This window comes from Bombina bombina, unplaced genomic scaffold (genome assembly GCF_027579735.1).
Source record: "Bombina bombina isolate aBomBom1 unplaced genomic scaffold, aBomBom1.pri scaffold_655, whole genome shotgun sequence".
Lineage (NCBI taxonomy): Eukaryota > Metazoa > Chordata > Amphibia > Anura > Bombinatoridae > Bombina > Bombina bombina.
Genome location: NW_026510873.1, coordinates 223,730 through 244,482, shown reverse-complemented (window position 1 = coordinate 244,482; position 20,753 = coordinate 223,730). Strand labels below are relative to the sequence as shown.

The window sequence follows — 20,753 nt, the reverse complement described above, 5'->3', positions numbered from 1 at the left end:
TTCCACATCTTGGGTATTGCTATCCTATACGTCACTAGCTCATGGACTCTTGCCAATTACATGAAAGAAAACATAATTTATGTAAGAACTTACCTGATAAATTCATTTCTTTCATATTGGCAAGAGTCCACGAGGCCCACCCTTTTTATGGTGGTTATGATTTTTTTTCTATAAAGCACAATTATTTTCAAATTCCTTTGTTAATGCTTTTTTACTCCTTTCTTTATCACCCCACTTCTTGGCTATTCGTTAAACAGAATTGAGGGTGTGGTGAGGGGTGTATTTATAGGCATTTTGAGGTTTGGGAAACTTTGCCCCTCCTGGTAGGATTGTATATCCCATATGTCACTAGCTCATGGACTCTTGCCAATATGAAAGAAATGAATTTATCAGGTAAGTTCTTACATAAATTTAATTTTCTGCTGTCTTACAATAGAGGAATTTTAAAATGCTGTAACATCTTCTTTGCAGCACTCCCCCACTCCTACTAATCTTAATTGGCAGAACCAATCTTAACTTGTTACTGGAATAGACATGGCTTACTACTGTCAATTTATCACCTCTGCTGAGGCCTGTTGTGTCATTTTTAGGCTTGTGAACTCTGTAGTTTTCAAGGATAAATTACAGGAAAAGATATAATGAAATTTTATTGCAATTGTTTTTTACTGCACATAGTCCTACTGTACTATAATCTTTTGGTTCTGATAAAGTATGAAGTTTTAAACCACTTTCCAGTATATTTCTATTATCAAAATATCTTTGTTCTCTTGGTATCCTTTTTGAAAAGCAGGGAGATATGTTCTGGGGTGTGTTCGTCTGTAGCATTAAATGGCTGCAGTTTTGAATGAATGCTATACATTTGGAAGAGCACTAGATGGCAGCATTATTTCCTAACATGTATTGTTAGACATATGAACACTACTTACATAAGTATCTCTTTAACAAAGAATACCATGGGAACAAAGCAAATTTGATAATCATAACAATTGTATGCATTGACTAAATCACAAAATAAAATGTTGGACTTTCATGTCCCTTTAATTGCTACACCCACAGATTAGCCAGTTTATGGCTGCAGAGGATAACTTTTTAGGGGTGAAACGTTAGTTTCTGTTGATGTTACATATTAAGCACATAATATAATATTCTGCAATTCACATTAAACAACATTGGTACACTTTTGTCTTTATGTAGGTGAATATAGTTAATAACTAAATTATCCTGGTTAGGTTCTGCATCTTTTGTTGACTTAATAAGAATTGTGTATCGTAAAACTACTTGTGGTATCTTATAAGTATAAATGAAGATCAGTTTTATAAAGAAAACTGAAAAACACATTTCTTTTTTGCTGACATTGTTTTTTATTCTCTAGTCGTGTTGAACTGAAGAGGCTCTGTGAAATTTTTACTCGCATGTTTGCTGATCCTCACAGCAAGGTAAGCTTTTTTTCCTGCATTAAATACTAAACATAAAGTAGAAATTATTTTTTTTGTTTTTTTAACTGGAAAAAAAAATATTAAAACTTTATTATTGCGCCATAATTTTGTTTTTTTAAGTAGCTTAATTTCTCCAACATAGGTGTGTCCGGTCCACGGCGTCATCCTTACTTGTGGGATATTCTCTTCCCCAACAGGAAATGGCAAAGAGCCCAGCAAAGCTGGTCACATGATCCCTCCTAGGCTCCGCCTACCCCAGTCATTCTCTTTGCCGTTGTACAGGCAACATCTCCACGGAGATGGCTTAGAGTTTTTTAGTGTTTAACTGTAGTTTTTATTATTCAATCAAGAGTTTGTTATTTTGAAATAGTGCTGGTATGTACTATTTACTCAGAAACAGAAAAGAGATGAAGATTTCTGTTTGTATGAGGAAAATGATTTTAGCAACCGTCACTAAAATCCATGGCTGTTCCACACAGGACTGTTGAGAGCAATTAACTTCAGTTGGGGGAACAGTGAGCAGTCTCTTGCTGCTTGAGGTATGACACATTCTAACAAGACGATGTAATGCTGGAAGCTGTCATTTTCCCTATGGGATCCGGTAAGCCATGTTTATTACGATCGTAAATAAGGGCTTCAAAAAGGGCTTATTAAGACTGTAGACTTTTTCTGGGCTAAATCGATTCATTATTAACACATATTTAGCCTTGAGGAATCATTTTATCTGGGTATTTTGATATAATTATATCGGCAGGCACTGTTTTAGACACCTTATTCTTTAGGGGCTTTCCCCAAAGCATAGGCAGAGCCTCATTTTCGCGCCGGTGTTGCGCACTTGTTTTTGAGAGGCATGGCATGCAGTCGCATGTGAGAGGAGCTCTGATACTTAGAAAAGACTTTCTGAAGGCGTCATTTGGTATCGTATTCCCCTTGGGGCTTGGTTGGGTCTCAGCAAAGCAGATACCAGGGACTGTAAAGGGGTTAAAGTTCAAAACGGCTCCGGTTTCCGTTATTTTAAGGGTTAAAGCTTCCAAATTTGGTGTGCAATACTTTTAAGGCTTTAAGACACTGTGGTGAAAATTTGGTGAATTTTGAACAATTCCTTCATGTTTTTTCGCAATTGCAGTAATAAAGTGTGTTCAGTTTAAAATTTAAAGTGACAGTAACGGTTTTATTTTAAAACGTTTTTTGTACTTTGTTATCAAGTTTATGCCTGTTTAACATGTCTGAACTACCAGATAGACTGTGTTCTGAATGTGGGGAAGCCAGAATTCCTATTCATTTAAATAAATGTGATTTATGTGACAATGACAATGATGCCCAAGATGATTCCTCAAGTGAGGGGAGTAAGCATGGTACTGCATCATTCCCTCCTTCGTCTACACGAGTCTTGCCCACTCAGGAGGCCCCTAGTACATCTAGCGCGCCAATACTCCTTACTATGCAACAATTAACGGCTGTAATGGATAATTCTGTCAAAAACATTTTAGCCAAAATGAACACTTATCAGCGTAAGCGCGACTGCTCTGTTTTAGATACTGAAGAGCATGACGACGCTGATAATAATATTTCTGAAGGGCCCCTAACCCAGTCTGATGGGGCCAGGGAGGTTTTGTCTGAGGGAGAAATTACTGTTTCAGGGAACATTTCTCAACAAGCTGAACCTGATGTGATTGCATTTAAATTTAAGTTGGAACATCTCCGCATTCTGCTTAAGGAGGTATTATCCACTCTGGATGATTGTGACAAGTTGGTCATCCCAGAGAAACTATGTAAAATGGACAAGTTCCTAGAGGTGCCGGGGCTCCCAGAAGCTTTTCCTATACCCAAGCGGGTGGCGGACATTGTTAATAAAGAATGGGAAAGGCCCGGTATTCCTTTCGTCCCTCCCCCCATATTTAAAAAATTGTTTCCTATGGTCGACCCCAGAAAGGACTTATGGCAGACAGTCCCCAAGGTCGAGGGAGCGGTTTCCACTTTAAACAAACGCACCACTATACCCATAGAGGATAGTTGTGCTTTCAAAGATCCTATGGATAAAAAATTAGGTTTGCTTAAAAAGATGTTTGTTCAGCAGGGTTACCTTCTACAACCAATTTCATGCATTGTCCCTGTCGCTACAGCCGCATGTTTCTGGTTCGATGAGCTGATAAAGGCGGTCGATAGTGATTCTCCTCCTTATGAGGAGATTATGGACAGAATCAATGCTCTCAAATTGGCTAATTCTTTCACCCTAGACGCCACTTTGCAATTGGCTAGGTTAGCGGCTAAGAATTCTGGGTTTGCTATTGTGGCGCGCAGAGCGCTTTGGTTGAAATCTTGGTCGGCTGATGCGTCTTCCAAGAACAAGCTACTTAACATTCCTTTCAAGGGGAAAACGCTGTTTGGCCCTGACTTGAAAGAGATTATCTCTGATATCACTGGGGGTAAGGGCCACGCCCTTCCTCAGGATCGGCCTTTCAAGGCAAAAAATAAACCTAATTTTCGTCCCTTTCGTAGAAACGGACCAGCCCAAAGTGCTACGTCCTCTAAGCAAGAGGGTAATACTTTTCAAGCCAAGCCAGCTTGGAGACCAATGCAAGGCTGGAACAAGGGAAAGCAGGCCAAGAAACCTGCCACTGCTACCAAGACAGCATGAAATGTTGGCCCCCGATCCGGGACCGGATCTGGTGGGGGGCAGACTCTCTCTCTTCGCTCAGGCTTGGGCAAGAGATGTTCTGGATCCTTGGGCGCTAGAAATAGTCTCCCAAGGTTATCTTCTGGAATTCAAGGGACTTCCCCCAAGGGGGAGGTTCCACAGGTCTCAGTTGTCTTCAGACCACATAAAAAGACAGGCATTCTTACATTGTGTAGAAGACCTGTTAAAAATGGGAGTGATTCATCCTGTTCCATTAAGAGAACAAGGGATGGGGTTCTACTCCAATCTGTTTATAGTTCCCAAAAAAGAGGGAACGTTCAGACCAATCTTAGATCTCAAGATTTTAAACAAGTTTCTCAAGGTTCCATCGTTCAAGATGGAAACCATTCGAACTATTCTTCCTTCCATCCAGGAAGGTCAATTCATGACCACGGTGGATTTAAAGGATGCGTATCTACATATTCCTATCCACAAGGAACATCATCGGTTCCTGAGGTTCGCATTCCTGGACAAACATTACCAGTTCGTGGCGCTTCCTTTCGGATTAGCCACTGCTCCAAGGATTTTCACAAAGGTACTAGGGTCCCTTCTAGCTGTGCTAAGACCAAGGTGCATTGCTGTAGTACCTTACTTGGACGACATTCTGATTCAAGCGTCGTCCCTTCCTCAAGCAAAGGCTCACACGGACATTGTCCTGGCCTTTCTCAGATCTCACGGATGGAAAGTGAACGTGGAAAAGAGTTCTCTATCTCCGTCAACAAGGGTTCCCTTCTTGGGAACAATAATAGACTCCTTAGAAATGAGGATTTTTCTGACAGAGGCCAGAAAAACAAAACTTCTAGACTCTTGTCGGATACTTCATTCCGTTCCTCTTCCTTCCATAGCTCAGTGCATGGAAGTGATCGGGTTGATGGTAGCGGCAATGGACATAGTTCCTTTTGCACGCATTCATCTAAGACCATTACAACTGTGCATGCTCAGTCAGTGGAATGGGGACTATACAGACTTGTCTCCGAAGATACAAGTAAATCAGAGGACCAGAGACTCACTCCGTTGGTGGCTGTCCCTGGACAACCTGTCACGAGGGATGACATTCCGCAGACCAGAGTGGGTCATTGTCACGACCGACGCCAGTCTGATGGGCTGGGGCGCGGTCTGGGGATCCCTGAAAGCTCAGGGTCTTTGGTCTCGGGAAGAATCTCTTCTACCGATAAATATTCTGGAACTGAGAGCGATATTCAATGCTCTCAAGGCTTGGCCTCAGCTAGCGAGGGCCAAGTTCATACGGTTTCAATCAGACAACATGACAACTGTTGCGTACATCAACCATCAGGGGGGAACAAGGAGTTCCCTGGCGATGGAAGAAGTGACCAAAATCATTCTATGGGCGGAGTCTCACTCCTGCCACCTGTCTGCTATCCACATCCCAGGAGTGGAAAATTGGGAAGCGGATTTTCTGAGTCGTCAGACATTGCATCCGGGGGAGTGGGAACTCCATCCGGAAATCTTTGCCCAAGTCACTCAGCTGTGGGGCATTCCAGACATGGATCTGATGGCCTCTCGTCAGAACTTCAAAGTTCCTTGCTACGGGTCCAGATCCAGGGATCCCAAGGCGGCTCTAGTGGATGCACTAGTAGCACCTTGGACCTTCAAACTAGCTTATGTGTTCCCGCCGTTTCCTCTCATCCCCAGGCTGGTAGCCAGGATCAATCAGGAGAGGGCGTCGGTGATCTTGATAGCTCCTGCGTGGCCACGCAGGACTTGGTATGCAGATCTGGTGAATATGTCATCGGCTCCACCTTGGAAGCTACCTTTGAGACGAGACCTTCTTGTTCAGGGTCCGTTCGAACATCCGAATCTGGTTTCACTCCAGCTGACTGCTTGGAGATTGAACGCTTGATCTTATCGAAGCGAGGGTTCTCAGATTCTGTTATCGATACTCTTGTTCAGGCCAGAAAGCCTGTAACTAGAAAGATTTACCACAAAATTTGGAAAAAATATATCTGTTGGTGTGAATCTAAAGGATTCCCTTGGGACAAGGTTAAGATTCCTAGGATTCTATCCTTCCTTCAAGAAGGATTGGAAAAAGGATTATCTGCAAGTTCCCTGAAGGGACAGATTTCTGCCTTGTCTGTGTTACTTCACAAAAAGCTGGCCGCTGTGCCAGATGTTCAAGCCTTTGTTCAGGCTCTGGTTAGAATTAAGCCTGTTTACAAACCTTTGACTCCTCCTTGGAGTCTCAATTTAGTTCTTTCAGTTCTTCAGGGGGTTCCGTTTGAACCCTTGCATTCCGTTGATATTAAGTTATTATCTTGGAAAGTTTTGTTTTTAGTTGCAATTTCTTCTGCTAGAAGAGTTTCAGAATTATCTGCTCTGCAGTGTTCTCCTCCTTATCTGGTGTTCCATGCAGATAAGGTGGTTTTACGTACTAAACCTGGTTTTCTTCCAAAAGTTGTTTCTAACAAAAACATTAACCAGGAGATTATCGTACCTTCTCTGTGTCCGAAACCAGTTTCAAAGAAGGAACGTTTGTTGCACAATTTGGATGTTGTTCGCGCTCTAAAATTCTATTTAGATGCTACAAAGGATTTTAGACAAACATCTTCCTTGTTTGTTGTTTATTCCGGTAAAAGGAGAGGTCAAAAAGCAACTTCTACCTCTCTCTCTTTTTGGATTAAAAGCATCATCAGATTGGCTTACGAGACTGCCGGACGGCAGCCTCCCGAAAGAATCACAGCTCATTCCACTAGGGCTGTGGCTTCCACATGGGCCTTCAAGAACGAGGCTTCTGTTGATCAGATATGTAGGGCAGCGACTTGGTCTTCACTGCACACTTTTACCAAATTTTACAAGTTTGATACTTTTGCTTCTTCTGAGGCTATTTTTGGGAGAAAGGTTTTGCAAGCCGTGGTGCCTTCCATTTAGGTGACCTGATTTGCTCCCTCCCTTCATCCGTGTCCTAAAGCTTTGGTATTGGTTCCCACAAGTAAGGATGACGCCGTGGACCGGACACACCTATGTTGGAGAAAACAGAATTTATGTTTACCTGATAAATTACTTTCTCCAACGGTGTGTCCGGTCCACGGCCCGCCCTGGTTTTTTTAATCAGGTCTGATAATTTATTTTCTTTAACTACAGTCACCACGGTACCATATGGTTTCTCCTATGCAAATATTCCTCCTTAACGTCGGTCGAATGACTGGGGTAGGCGGAGCCTAGGAGGGATCATGTGACCAGCTTTGCTGGGCTCTTTGCCATTTCCTGTTGGGGAAGAGAATATCCCACAAGTAAGGATGACGCCGTGGACCGGACACACCGTTGGAGAAAGTAATTTATCAGGTAAACATAAATTCTGTTTTTATTTGAGTGTTCGTATATATGTGTGGTTATAGAAAGACTATGTTCCAATGAAACTTTATTGCGCTTTATAGAGTACATAAAATCAAGCAGAATGATGCATTATTATCAGTTATTTGTAGGCGCTAACAGATTATGCAGCACTGAGATAGGTTTAGTATATGTAATTGAAGCATCTAAACCCACACAGCCAAGTCCGTTGTTTGGGGGGGATCAATGTTTTTTGCAGCCAATTCAAATTAGCTTCTTTTCATGAGAGTATCTGTGTGTCGCCCTATTTTATTTCTGTTGCTGTGCATTGCTTTTTTCTGTCATTAATTTATAGTGCACACATCTAACAATGCTTATTTTGAAGCCAAAGGATGGTGATTTACATTTTTTTTTTTGCCCTTGTCTGTATTTACCATTAAAAAAATAATTTTATATATATATATATATACATATACACACAGTATAGTGTGATGTTGTACAATGTTGTAGTGTTGTTGCATATAGTTTGCTAAGCACCACTTTTGTAAACAACCAGTTTTCAGTACTTTACATTGTGTGCTATTTCCCTTAAAGCAGTGTCACACACTGTGCTTTTATAACTTAACTAAACAAAGCTTTCCTTGTGATTCTGCTAGAGAACAGTTTCAATTGTCATTGTACAAGTTATATGCAGAATAAAATATATCTGTATATTGTTATGGGGCAACCTCACCATATGTATAATGTCTCTATGCTTTAAAATATTGTTCTATAAATGTACACAGAATGATAATGTTGCGTTACCTGTTTGGAGTGAGCCCTAATATTCTGCTACCTTGTGTAATTTGCATAATTTATTAATGCTTTTTTAATCTGTCTTGCATGCCGGCACTAGAACTGAAAATAATGTATATTGCTTTGGCTGTTGGCCCATATAGCTTTCTCTTGGCATATACTGCCCTTATAGGAGTTGCCTGCTTGCCAGTTTTCTAAGACCATATGCAAATACTGGATTGTTCTCCAATGGTAAAATTAAAAATAAATTGACCTAATTTGTTTCACAAAGCTGCTTATAGAAAGTTTGAAGCTTGTAGTTTAATTCTAGTATTTACTTTTTAGTTGATGCAATAGTTTCTTTCATGTAATTAGCAAGAGTCCATGAGCTAGTGACGTATGGGATATACATTCCTACCAGGAGGGGCAAAGTTTCCCAAACCTTAAAAAGCCTATAAATACACCCCTCACCACACCCACAATTCAGTTTTTACAAACTTTGCCTCCCATGGAGGTGGTGAAGTAAGTTTGTGCTAGATTCTACGTTGATATGCGCTTTGCAGCAGGCTGGAGCCCGGTTTTCCTCTCAGAGTGCAGTGAATGTCAGAGGGATGTGAAGAGAGTATTGCCTATTTGAATTCAATGGTCTCCTTCTACGGGATCTATTTCATAGGTTCTCTGTTATCGGTCGTAGAGATTCATCTCTTACCTCCCTTTTCAGATCGACGATATACTCTTATATACCATTACCTCTACTGATTCTCGTTTCAGTACTGGTTTGGCTATCTACTATATGTAGATGAGTGTCTTAGGGTAAGTAAGTCTTATTTTATTATGACACTCTAAGCTATGGTTGGGCACTTTCTATGTAAAGTTCTAAATATATGTCTTTAAACTTATATTTGCCATGATTCAGGATAATCAGTATTCCTTTAAAATTCAGACTGTCAGTTTCATTATTTGGGATAATGCATTTTAATTCAATTTATTTTTCTTTACCTTGAAAATTTTCAATTGATCATTTTTCCCTGTGTGCTGTTAGGCTCGCGGGGGCAGAAAAGGTTTCTTTTTATTGCGTCATTCTTGGCGCGGACTTTTTTGGCGCAAAAATTTTGTCATTTCCGGCGCCGTAGTTGACACCGGAAGTTGTATTCTGTTAATACGTCATTTTTGACGCATGTGTATTCAGACATTTTTTTGCGCCAAAAAATGTGGGCGTCGGTTCTGGCGTCAGAGGATGTGGCGTCATACTTGGCGCCAATAATGTGGGCGTTGTATTTAGCGCCAATAATGTGGGCGTCATATTTGGCGCCAAAAAATGTGGGCGTATTTTTTGTTTCACTTTTTTTCCTCACATTATTTAAACCTCACTTTTTTATTGCTTCTTGTTTCTAGAAGCTTATTATTTTGCATTCTTTTCCCATTCCTGTCATTTAAGGAATTTGATAATTTTTGCTTTAAATATTGTTTTTTTCTATTACATATTGCAAGATTTCACTGTTCCTGTTTCAAAACAATCTAAAAGGATTCCTGTTGACTGAGTTCAGTCCTACCAAAGCTAAGTTCATTTATTTTAAATGTTATGAATGTTTATCTTTAGCTATGGTTTGTAATAAGTTATCATGATAAACTTTTACATGCAGAATCCATTAGTATTTATGCTTTATATATTGCCATTCTTTTTACATCTTATGTACAAGAAATATTTAGAAGATTTATAAGAAATATTTTTCTGATTCTATTTTAAAGGCTTTGTCTGACATCGTGCCTTCTAATAAAATTCTTAGGTCTTTTTCAAACTTCTTTTTTAATTATTGACGTTTCAAATGACCAACAACATACTGATTTATCCTTCTCTGATGATCTTTTCTTCTGTTAAGTGTGATCAGTCCACGGGTCATCATTACTTCTGGGATATTACTCCTCCCCAACAGGAAGTGCAAGAGGATTCACCCAGCAGAGCTGCATATAGCTCCTCCCCTCTACGTCACTCCCAGTCATTCTCTTGCACCCAACGACTAGATAGGATGTGTGAGAGGACTATGGTGATTATACTTAGTTTTATATCTTCAATCAAAAGTTTGTTATTTTAAAATAGCACCGGAGTGTGTTATTACCTCTCTGGCAGAGTTTGAAGAAGAATCTACCAGAGTTTTACTATGATTTTAGCCGGAGTAGTTAAGATCATATTGCTGTTTCTCGGCCATCTGAGGAGAGGTAAACTTCAGATCAGGGGACAGCGGGCAGATGAATCTGCATAGAGGTATGTAGCAGCTTTTATTTTCTGACAATGGAATTGATGAGAAAATCCTGCCATACCGATATAATGTCATGTATGTATACTTTACACTTCAGTATTCTGGGGAATGGTACTTCACTGGAATTACACTGTAAGAAATACATAAAACTTTTTAATAACTAAGAAATTATGTTTAACGTTTTTGCTGGAATGTAAAATCGTTTTCATTTGCTGAGGTACTGAGTGAATAAATGTTTGGGCACTATTTTTCCACTTGGCAGTTGCTTGATCTTTTTTCTGACAGTTTCTGTTCTCTCTCACTGCTGTGTGTGAGGGGGAGGGGCCGTTTTTTTGGCGCTTTTGCTACGCATCAGAAATTTCAGTCAGCAGCTCATTGTATTTCCTGCATGATCCGGTTCATCTCTACAGAGCTCAGGGGTCTTCAAAACTTGTTTTGAGGGAGGTAATTTCTCTCAGCAGAGCTGTGAGATTATAGTTGACTGAAATAAAAAACGTTTATTCTGTAATTTTTTTCTGCTTTCAGAATTAGTTGTCTTTTGCTAATGGGATCAAACCTTTGCTAAAGTTGTGTTGTTTACAAGGATTGAGGCTATAACTGTTTCAATTTATTAATTTTCAACTGTCATAAATCTTCTGTGCTTCTTAAAGGCACAGTACGTTTTTAATAATATTCTAATAGAATTGTATTCCAAGTTGCAAGTTTATTTGCTAGTGTGTTAAACATGTCTGATTCAGAGGAAGATACCTGTGTCATTTGTTGCAATGCCAAAGTGGAGCCCAATAGAAATTTATGTACTAACTGTATTGATGCTACTTTAAATAAAAGTCAATCTGTACAAATTGAACAAATTTCACCAAACAACGAGGGGAGAGTTATGCCGACTAACTCGCCTCACGTGTCAGTACCTGCATCTCCCGCTCGGGAGGTGCGCGATATGGTGGCGCCCAGTACAGCTGGGCGGCCATTACAGATAACTTTACAAGATATGGCCACTGTTATGACTGAAGTTTTGGCTAAATTACCAGAACTAAGAGGCAAGCGTGATCACTCTGGGGTGAGAACAGAGTGCGCTGATAATGTTAGGGCCATGTCAGACACTGCGTCACAGGTGGCAGAACATGAGGACGGAGAACTTCATTCTGTGGGTGACGGTTCTGATCCAAACAGACTGGATTCAGATATTTCAAATTTTAAATTTAAGCTGGAAAACCTCCGTGTATTACTAGGGGAGGTGTTAGCGGCTCTGAATGATTGTAACACAGTTGCAATACCAGAGAAAATGTGTAGGTTGGATAAATATTTTGCGGTACCGGCGAGTACTGATGTTTTTCCTATACCTAAGAGACTTACTGAAATTGTTACTAAGGAGTGGGATAGACCCGGTGTGCCGTTCTCACCCCCTCCGATATTTAGAAAAATGTTTCCAATAGACGCCACCACACGGGACTTGTGGCAAACGGTCCCTAAGGTGGAGGGAGCAGTTTCTACTTTAGCTAAGCGTACCACTATCCCGGTGGAGGATAGCTGTGCTTTTTCAGATCCAATGGATAAAAAATTAGAGGGTTACCTTAAGAAAATGTTTGTTCAACAAGGTTTTATATTGCAACCCCTTGCATGCATTGCGCCGGTCACGGCTGCAGCGGCATTCTGGATTGAGTCTCTGGAAGAGAACATTAGTTCAGCTACTCTGGACGACATTACGGACAGGCTTAGAGTCCTTAAACTAGCTAATTCATTCATTTCGGAGGCCGTAGTACATTTAACTAAACTTACGGCTAAGAATTCAGGATTCGCCATTCAGGCACGCAGGGCGCTGTGGCTAAAATCCTGGTCAGCTGATGTTACTTCTAAGTCTAAATTGCTTAATATAGCTTTTAAAGGGCAGTCCTTATTTGGGCCTGGTTTGAAAGAAATTATCGCTGACATTACAGGAGGTAAAGGCCACGCCCTGCCTCAAGACAGGGCCAAACCTAAGGCCAAACAGTCTAATTTTCGTTCCTTTCGGAATTTCAAAGCAGGAGCAGCATCAACTTCCTCTGCCCCAAAGCAAGAAGGATCTGTTGCTCGCTACAGACAAAACTGGAGACCTAACCAGTCTTGGAACAAGGGCAAGCAGGCCAGGAAACCTGCTGCTGCCCCTAAAACAGCATGAATTGAGGGCCCCCGATCCGGGATCGGATCTAGTGGGGGGCAGACTTTCTCTCTTCGCCCAGGCTTGGGCAAGAGATGTCCAGGATCCCTGGGCGCTAGAGATAATATCTCAGGGATACCTTCTGGACTTCAAATACTCTCCTCCAAGAGAGAGATTTCATCTGTCAAGGTTGTCAACAATCCAGACAAAGAAAGAGGCGTTTCTACGCTGCGTACAAGAGCTCTTGTTAATGGGAGTAATCCATCCAGTTCCACGGTCGGAACAGGGACAAGGGTTTTACTCAAATCTGTTTGTGGTTCCCAAAAAAGAGGGAACTTTCAGACCAATCCTGGACTTAAAGATCCTAAACAAATTCCTAAGAGTTCCATCGTTCAAGATGGAGACTATTCGGACAATTTTACCTATGATCCAAGAGGGTCAGTACATGACCACTGTAGATTTAAAAGATGCTTACCTTCACATACCGATTCACAAAGATCATTACCGGTACCTAAGGTTTGCCTTCCTAGACAGGCATTACCAGTTTGTGGCTCTTCCATTCGGATTGGCTACAGCTCCAAGAATCTTCACAAAGGTTCTGGGTGCTCTTCTGGCGGTACTAAGACCGCGGGGAATCTCGGTAGCTCCATACCTAGACGACATTCTGATACAAGCTTCAAGCTTTCAAACTGCCAAGTTTCATACAGAGTTAGTACTGGCATTTCTAAGGTCACATGGATGGAAGGTGAACGAAAAGAAAAGTTCACTCATTCCACTCACAAGAGTTCCCTTCCTGGGGACTCTTATAGATTCTGTAGAAATGAAGATTTACCTGACAGAGGACAGGCTAACAAGACTTCAAAGTGCTTGCCGCACCCTTCATTCCATTCAACACCCGTCAGTGGCTCAATGCATGGAGGTAATCGGCTTAATGGTAGCGGCAATGGACATAGTACCCTTTGCACGCTTACACCTCAGACCACTGCAACTGTGCATGCTAAGTCAGTGGAATGGGGATTACTCAGACTTGTCCCCTTCTCTGAATCTGGATCAAGAGACCAGAAATTCTCTTCTATGGTGGCTTTCTCGGCCACATCTGTCCAGGGGGATGCCATTCAGCAGACCAGACTGGACAATTGTAACAACAGACGCCAGCCTTCTAGGTTGGGGTGCCGTCTGGAATTCTCTGAAGGCTCAGGGACAATGGAGTCAGGAGGAGAGTCTCCTGCCAATAAACATTCTGGAATTGAGAGCAGTTCTCAATGCACTCCTGGCTTGGCCCCAGTTGACAACTCGGGGGTTCATCAGGTTTCAGTCGGACAACATCACGACTGTAGCTTACATCAACCATCAGGGAGGGACAAGAAGCTCCCTAGCAATGATGGAAGTATCAAAGATAATTCGCTGGGCAGAGTCTCACTCTTGCCACCTGTCAGCAATCCACATCCCGGGAGTGGAGAACTGGGAGGCGGATTTCTTAAGTCGTCAGACTTTTCATCCGGGGGAGTGGGAACTTCATCCGGAGGTCTTTGCCCAAATACTTCGACGTTGGGGCAAACCAGAGATAGATCTCATGGCGTCTCGTCAGAACGCCAAGCTTCCTCGTTACGGGTCCAGATCCAGGGATCCAGGAGCAGTCCTGATAGATGCCCTGACAGCACCTTGGGATTTCAGGATGGCTTACGTGTTTCCACCCTTCCCGATGCTTCCTCGATTGATTGCCAGAATCAAACAGGAGAGAGCATCAGTGATTCTAATAGCACCTGCATGGCCACGCAGGACTTGGTATGCAGACCTAGTGGACATGTCATCCTGTCCACCTTGGTCTCTACCTCTGAAACAGGACCTTCTGATACAGGGTCCTTTCAAACATCAAAATCTAACTTCTCTGAAGCTGACTGCTTGGAAATTGAACGCTTGATTTTATCAAGACGTGGGTTTTCTGAGTCAGTTATTGATACCTTAATACAGGCTAGGAAGCCTGTTACCAGAAGGATTTACCATAAGATATGGCGTAAATACCTATATTGGTGTGAATCCAAAGGTTACTCTTGGAGTAAGGTTAGGATTCCTAGGATATTGTCTTTTCTACAAGAAGGTTTAGAAAAGGGTTTATCTGCTAGTTCTTTAAAGGGACAGATCTCAGCTCTGTCCATTCTGTTACACAAACGTCTGTCAGAAGTTCCTGACGTCCAGGCTTTTTGTCAGGCTTTGGCCAGGATTAAGCCTGTGTTTAAAACTGTTGCTCCACCATGGAGTTTAAACCTTGTTCTTAATGTTTTACAGGGCGTTCCGTTTGAACCCCTTCATTCCATTGATATGAAGTTGTTATCTTGGAAAGTTCTATTTTTAATGGCTATTTCCTCGGCTCGAAGAGTCTCTGAATTATCAGCCTTACATTGTGATTCTCCTTATTTGATTTTTCATTCGGATAAGGTAGTTCTGCGTACTAAACCTGGGTTCTTACCTAAGGTAGTCACTAACAGGAATATCAATCAAGAGATTGTTGTTCCTTCTTTGTGCCCAAATCCTTCTTCGAAGAAGGAACGTCTACTGCACAACCTGGACGTAGTCCGTGCTCTAAAATTTTACTTACAGGCAACTAAGGAATTTCGACAAACGTCTTCTCTGTTTGTCGTTTACTCTGGTCAGAGGAGAGGTCAAAAGGCTTCTGCTACCTCTCTTTCTTTTTGGCTTCGTAGCATAATTCGTTTAGCTTATGAGACTGCTGGACAGCAGCCTCCTGAAAGAATTACAGCTCATTCTACTAGAGCTGTGGCTTCCACTTGGGCCTTCAAGAATGAGGCCTCTGTTGAGCAGATTTGCAAGGCTGCAACTTGGTCTTCGCTTCATACTTTTTCCAAATTTTACAAATTTGACACTTTTGCTTCCTCGGAGGCTATTTTTGGGAGAAAGGTTCTTCAGGCAGTGGTTCCTTCTGTATAAAGAGCCTGCCTATCCCTCCCGTCATCCGTGTACTTTTGCTTTGGTATTGGTATCCCAGAAGTAATGATGACCCGTGGACTGATCACACTTAACAGAAGAAAACATAATTTATGCTTACCTGATAAATTCCTTTCTTCTGTAGTGTGATCAGTCCACGGCCCGCCCTGTTTTTAAGGCAGGTAAATATTTTTTAAGTTATACTCCAGTCACCACTACACCCTTGGCTTCTCCTTTCTCGTTGGTCCTTGGTCGAATGACTGGGAGTGACGTAGATGGGAGGAGCTATATGCAGCTCTGCTGGGTGAATCCTCTTGCACTTCCTGTTGGGGAGGAGTAATATCCCAGAAGTAATGATGACCCGTGGACTGATCACACTACACACTAACTATTTCTTTTTCAAGACTAGCTAACACTATTTCTGCTTATTTATTCTTCTGTGTTTTCAGAGGTTTCTTTCCAATTCCTCATACTAGGGAATGGAATAGGCTGAGAATTTTCTTTTATTCCTTCTTCAAAGGTTTTAAACTATATTCTTTGCCGGCAGTTAAATTCAATTTGCAGGGTTCTCCAATTTATTGGGGCTATCTCTACTCCTACTAATTATGCTATTGTTTCTATAGCAAAATAGTATTTATTTTCCTTTAGATGGTTGTATCTTATTTATGGAAAATTATTTAGTTTCAGGTACTTTTCTTGGACCTGTGATTTATTTGGATGTTGCAATTGCTTCATTTTTTCTGTTTACTTTAAGATCAAGTATCAGATTATGATTTATTTTAGCATTGTTAAAGGGACAAAATTTACTAGACTAGGTGCTGTTGCATTTGTCTTGTTGTTTTGCATTTATTGATTATGCATGTCCACTGTATTGACTGGTCCTTTAACTGGACTATCATGCTAATAATTTCATTTGTGTCTTCATTTTATTGAATATTTTCGCAAATGAGGTTTAATCTATGCCTTTAGCTGTTTTAGCTAGAAGAATTTTGTGATTTCTAAAAGATCCATGTTTCTTTTGTTCTAAGATAATCAATTATTTGTTTTATAATTGGATTCAACTCTTAACTGTTACTCTGGGCTTCAAGATTGAGTTCTAAGACTAAAACTTTAAGCTTATACTAGTTTGGTTGTTCTTATTAAGGAACAAATTCCTGAATTCTTTCCCAAGTAACATGTTTTTAATTGGAAATTTTTCAGTTCGAAATCAGCTCCCTAAAATTGCGATGTTCGTGCCGTATTCCAGCTTGGCTGGCAAGGGGCAGGTTAAGACTTTTTTGAAATTTATTTGGTTCTATTCGGTCCAAATTTCTTTGATTTTATTCCAGTAAGCCTAACACTTTCTTTAAGTGTGTTTCGGTCCTATATATTTTGGGTACTGTTGAAGCATGGATCATCAGGGTAGGACTATCAGTCCTTAGGCTGTGACAGAAGTGTCTCGGATATTAGCTTGGGCTAAATCCAGCTCCTATCTAAATTCTTTGGGTTTTTTTCCCAGGTATAGATATTTGGGAAGCGGATTATCTCTGTTAATCAAGCTTTACTTCCGGGAGAATGGTCTCTCTTACCCAGATATGTTTTTCAATTTTTCAGTGAGCATTTCTAGAAATAGATCTGTTGGCATCTCATCTGAATAAAGAACTTCCCAGGGGCCTATTCAGGTCCGGGGATCTTCAGGCGGAAGTAGTGTATGCATTGACATTTCTTTGGAATTATCTTTTTGCCTATTTCTTTCCGCCTCTAGTTCTTCTTCCAAAGTGATTTCCAAAATTCTTATGGAGTATTTGTTTGTTATGCTGGTGGCTCCAGCATGGCCTCTCAGGTTTTGGTATGCGGATCTCATTCGGATGGCCAGTTGCCAACCTTGGACACTTCCGTTTAAACCAGACCTTCTTTCTCAAGGCCCATTTTTTCCATCAGGATCTCAAATCATTAAATTTGAAGGGATGGAGATTGAACGCTTGGTTTTTAGTCATAGAGGTTTTTCTGACTCATTGATTAATACTATGTTTCAGGCTCGTAAATCTGTCTCTAGAAAGATTTATATTGAGTCTGGAAGACCTACTTTTCTTGGCATTCTTTTAAAATTCATAGAATTTTATTATTTTTTCAGGTTGGTTTGGATAAGGTTTTGTCTTCAGTTCTTTGTTAGGACAAATCTCTACTCTTTTTTTCACAGAAAGATTGCTAATCATCCTGATATTTATTGTTTTGTACAGGCTTTGGTCCGTATCAAGCCTGTCATTAATTCAATCTCTCCTCTTTGGAGTCTCAATTTGGTGCTGAGGGCTTTACAGGCTCCTCCGTTTGAAACTATGCATTTTCTGAACATTAAATTACTTTCTTGGAAAAGTATTGTTCCTTTTGGTTATTTCTTCTGCAAGAAGAGTTTTTGAGTTATCTGCTCTTTTTTGTGAATATCCTTTTCTGATTTTTCATCAGGATAAGGCAGTGTTACTTCCTGATATTCATCATTTTGTTCAGGTTTTGATTCGTATCAAACCTGTCATTAAGCCAATTTCTCCTCCTTGGAGTCTTAATTGGGTTCTGAAGGTTTTTCATGGCTTTTTTTATTTTGTCCCTCCCTCTCTAGTGACTCTTGCGTGGAGTTCCACATCTTGGGTATTGCTATCCTATACGTCACTAGCTCATGGACTCTTGCCAATTACATGAAAGAAAACATAATTTATGTAAGAACTTACCTGATAAATTCATTTCTTTCATATTAGCAAGAGTCCATGAGGCCCACCCTTTTTTGTGGTGGTTATGATTTTTTTGTATAAAGCACAATTATTCCAATTCCTTATTTTTTTTATGCTTTCGCTCCTTTCTTATCACCCCACTTCTTGGCTATTCGTTAAACTGAATTGTGGGTGTGGTGAGGGGTGTATTTATAGGCTTTTTAAGGTTTGGGAAACTTTGCCCCTCCTGGTAGGAATGTATATCCCATACGTCACTAGCTCATGGACTCTTGCTAATATGAAAGAAATGAATTTATCAGGTAAGTTCTTACATAAACTATGTTTTTTCTTCATGAAAGCAAATTTGGCATAGCTGACGAGAGCTTTACCTTGAAAGGTTCTATATTTTCTTTTGTGCTAATAATATATTCTGCAAAGGAAAATGTACTCTCCTCTCAGTAATATGTGACACTAAAATTATTTCAGTAGAGCAAAAGTATAAATTACTGATTACCCTTTATTTGTAAATGGTCTAAGAATTTCATTTGCTTCTTTATTATTTTGCATCCGTTGTCTACTTTCATGTAAAAGAGGTTATATAATTTCTGCATTTTCTATGTTGTACTGTTTTAATTAGATTATACTTCCATATATAGTACACATTGCCTCACTGTTAGGCGTCATTGGTGTTCAAAATCCTAGATCAAACTCCGCACTTGGCACCTGAGCTACACAACTGACTAAGATAATACTTTATTAATTCTGTTGTGAATGTTATTCCAGCTGGAAAGAGTTGTCATCCAGTTTACCTGTACCCATCACTGTACACTGAAGAACTTAGTAGAAAGGATTAATGGAATTCCCAAGATTAGATGGACATCGTAGAAATCCATTAACCTTAATGCCTTGCTGCTAACGCGACAATTGTTTACCAAAAACAAGTTCTGTGTTTTAGTTATAATAAAAACAAAATGATGGTTTACCGTTGCCTAACCTTCTGATTCTGCCTAAACGAAAGGCTGCATTTTCCAAACTGTACAGTAGTCTATGCAGTCTTTGTGGCTTCTGGGTGCAAGGAACAGTATTGTTAGAGAGCAGTGACAGGGCAGGTTATGAAAGTTATCAAAGGTAGTTTTTTTTTAGCGATGCATTAGTGTATGCATCACTTTAGTGTCCCTTTTGAGGAACCTGCTGGTTGTACTTAAATGTGATGTCTCATGCCCCCCTCACGAAGAAGGGATGAATAGAAATGACCATTCCACTCGTTACCACCTTTAAGGTGTCTGACCATACTGACCCACTCCATTCTTAGTTCTGCCTATCACAGGATGTACAATATTTGAAGTCAATAAACAACATTACAAGTTTCTGACCCTTCCATTTACTTTATATTTTTTTTTAATCTTGAAGAACTTATCACAAATAAAATCAGCCAGTTTTAACTGCAGCACAGATTACCTTAGCATAGTTTCAACCTCCCAAACAGAATGGCGGCTTCAGGGGCATTTATTCTGCATGATAACAGAACAATGGGGTATCCAGATGTTGATTTGAATACATCCAGTCATTAACTATATCAGTTCAGCTGGTTTCCGTCTCTTCAGCTGACATAGGACTTTAGTCTAATTTATGTCTTTCCTTTAATCTTGTTCTTATTGTTCAGATAAGAAACAACAAATGATAAGCCTTGTACAAGACTGGATCTTGTCACATATTTGTCCAAAGAACAGAAGACTAAAAGGAATCATATTGACTATTCATTATTCCACATGGAGACAATAATATCCTTTCTCTTGCAGAGACTTATTTCAACTTGTATAGTACAATGCGTTGTCGATGCATATCATCTAATGGGAGTTCCTGTTTTAAAAGTGTTCATTCTAGAAGAGCAGTTTTAAGCATATTGTTTGATTTAAACATATTTCATCACATTCTGACCCCTTTTTACAGTTTGATGTCCAAACAGAAAGAAATTGGAAGACAATGATTGATTTTTATTTTTTATTTTAGTTTTTATTAGTAGGGATTGAAATTTCTATGACTCCTTGATAAGGTCTCTCTAGATAATATAAATATTTATTTTATAATTAACTCTGTTCTGAACATTCGTAAAGAATGGAAAGGGTCATTAAACGGGGAGCCAACTTTAAGGTGGTAAAAGGAGGAGTGGTATTTTACTGAATTTCTCTTATTGATGAGAAATTGAGTTTTTTTTTTAATTTTATTTCCTGGGTTTCAATGGTTAAAGTAATTTCAGTGTTTGATGTTAATGCACCAAGTACATATACAATTTTTAAAAAGAGAAAGTAAGAACAGGCAGATGTTGTACATTCATATAAAAAGTCAGCACACTTCTGCTTCTGACAAAAGTTAACTCATTGTCTGATAATTCTGCACGCTGCTCCCCTAGCATACACAGGTAAACATGGGACATACAGATGCAGCAGCACAGATGCAGCAAGTATGTGATCTCACTTATGACATCATTGGCACCCTGAGCATGCCAGAATATTGGATGTCCTTGTGCGAGGCATGCCTATCTATGGTAGGGGAGCTTCAGAC

The 20,753-nt window shown here is 40.2% G+C and overlaps 1 protein-coding gene across 4 annotated transcripts in view; it reads left to right on the top strand.

The window, feature by feature from the left end:
* The first annotated feature begins 1,376 nt into the window (after positions 1–1,376).
* Positions 1,377–20,753, top strand: part of LOC128643506 (CLIP-associating protein 1-like) — a 235,599-nt gene continuing 216,222 nt past the window's right edge. For all 4 annotated transcript variants that reach the window (XM_053696355.1, XM_053696353.1, XM_053696354.1 and 1 more), the window contains exon 1: positions 1,377–1,436. In XM_053696355.1, the coding sequence (XP_053552330.1) occupies positions 1,413–1,436 (24 nt within the window). In that variant the 5' untranslated portion in view covers positions 1,377–1,412. The remainder of the gene's footprint in view (positions 1,437–20,753) is intronic.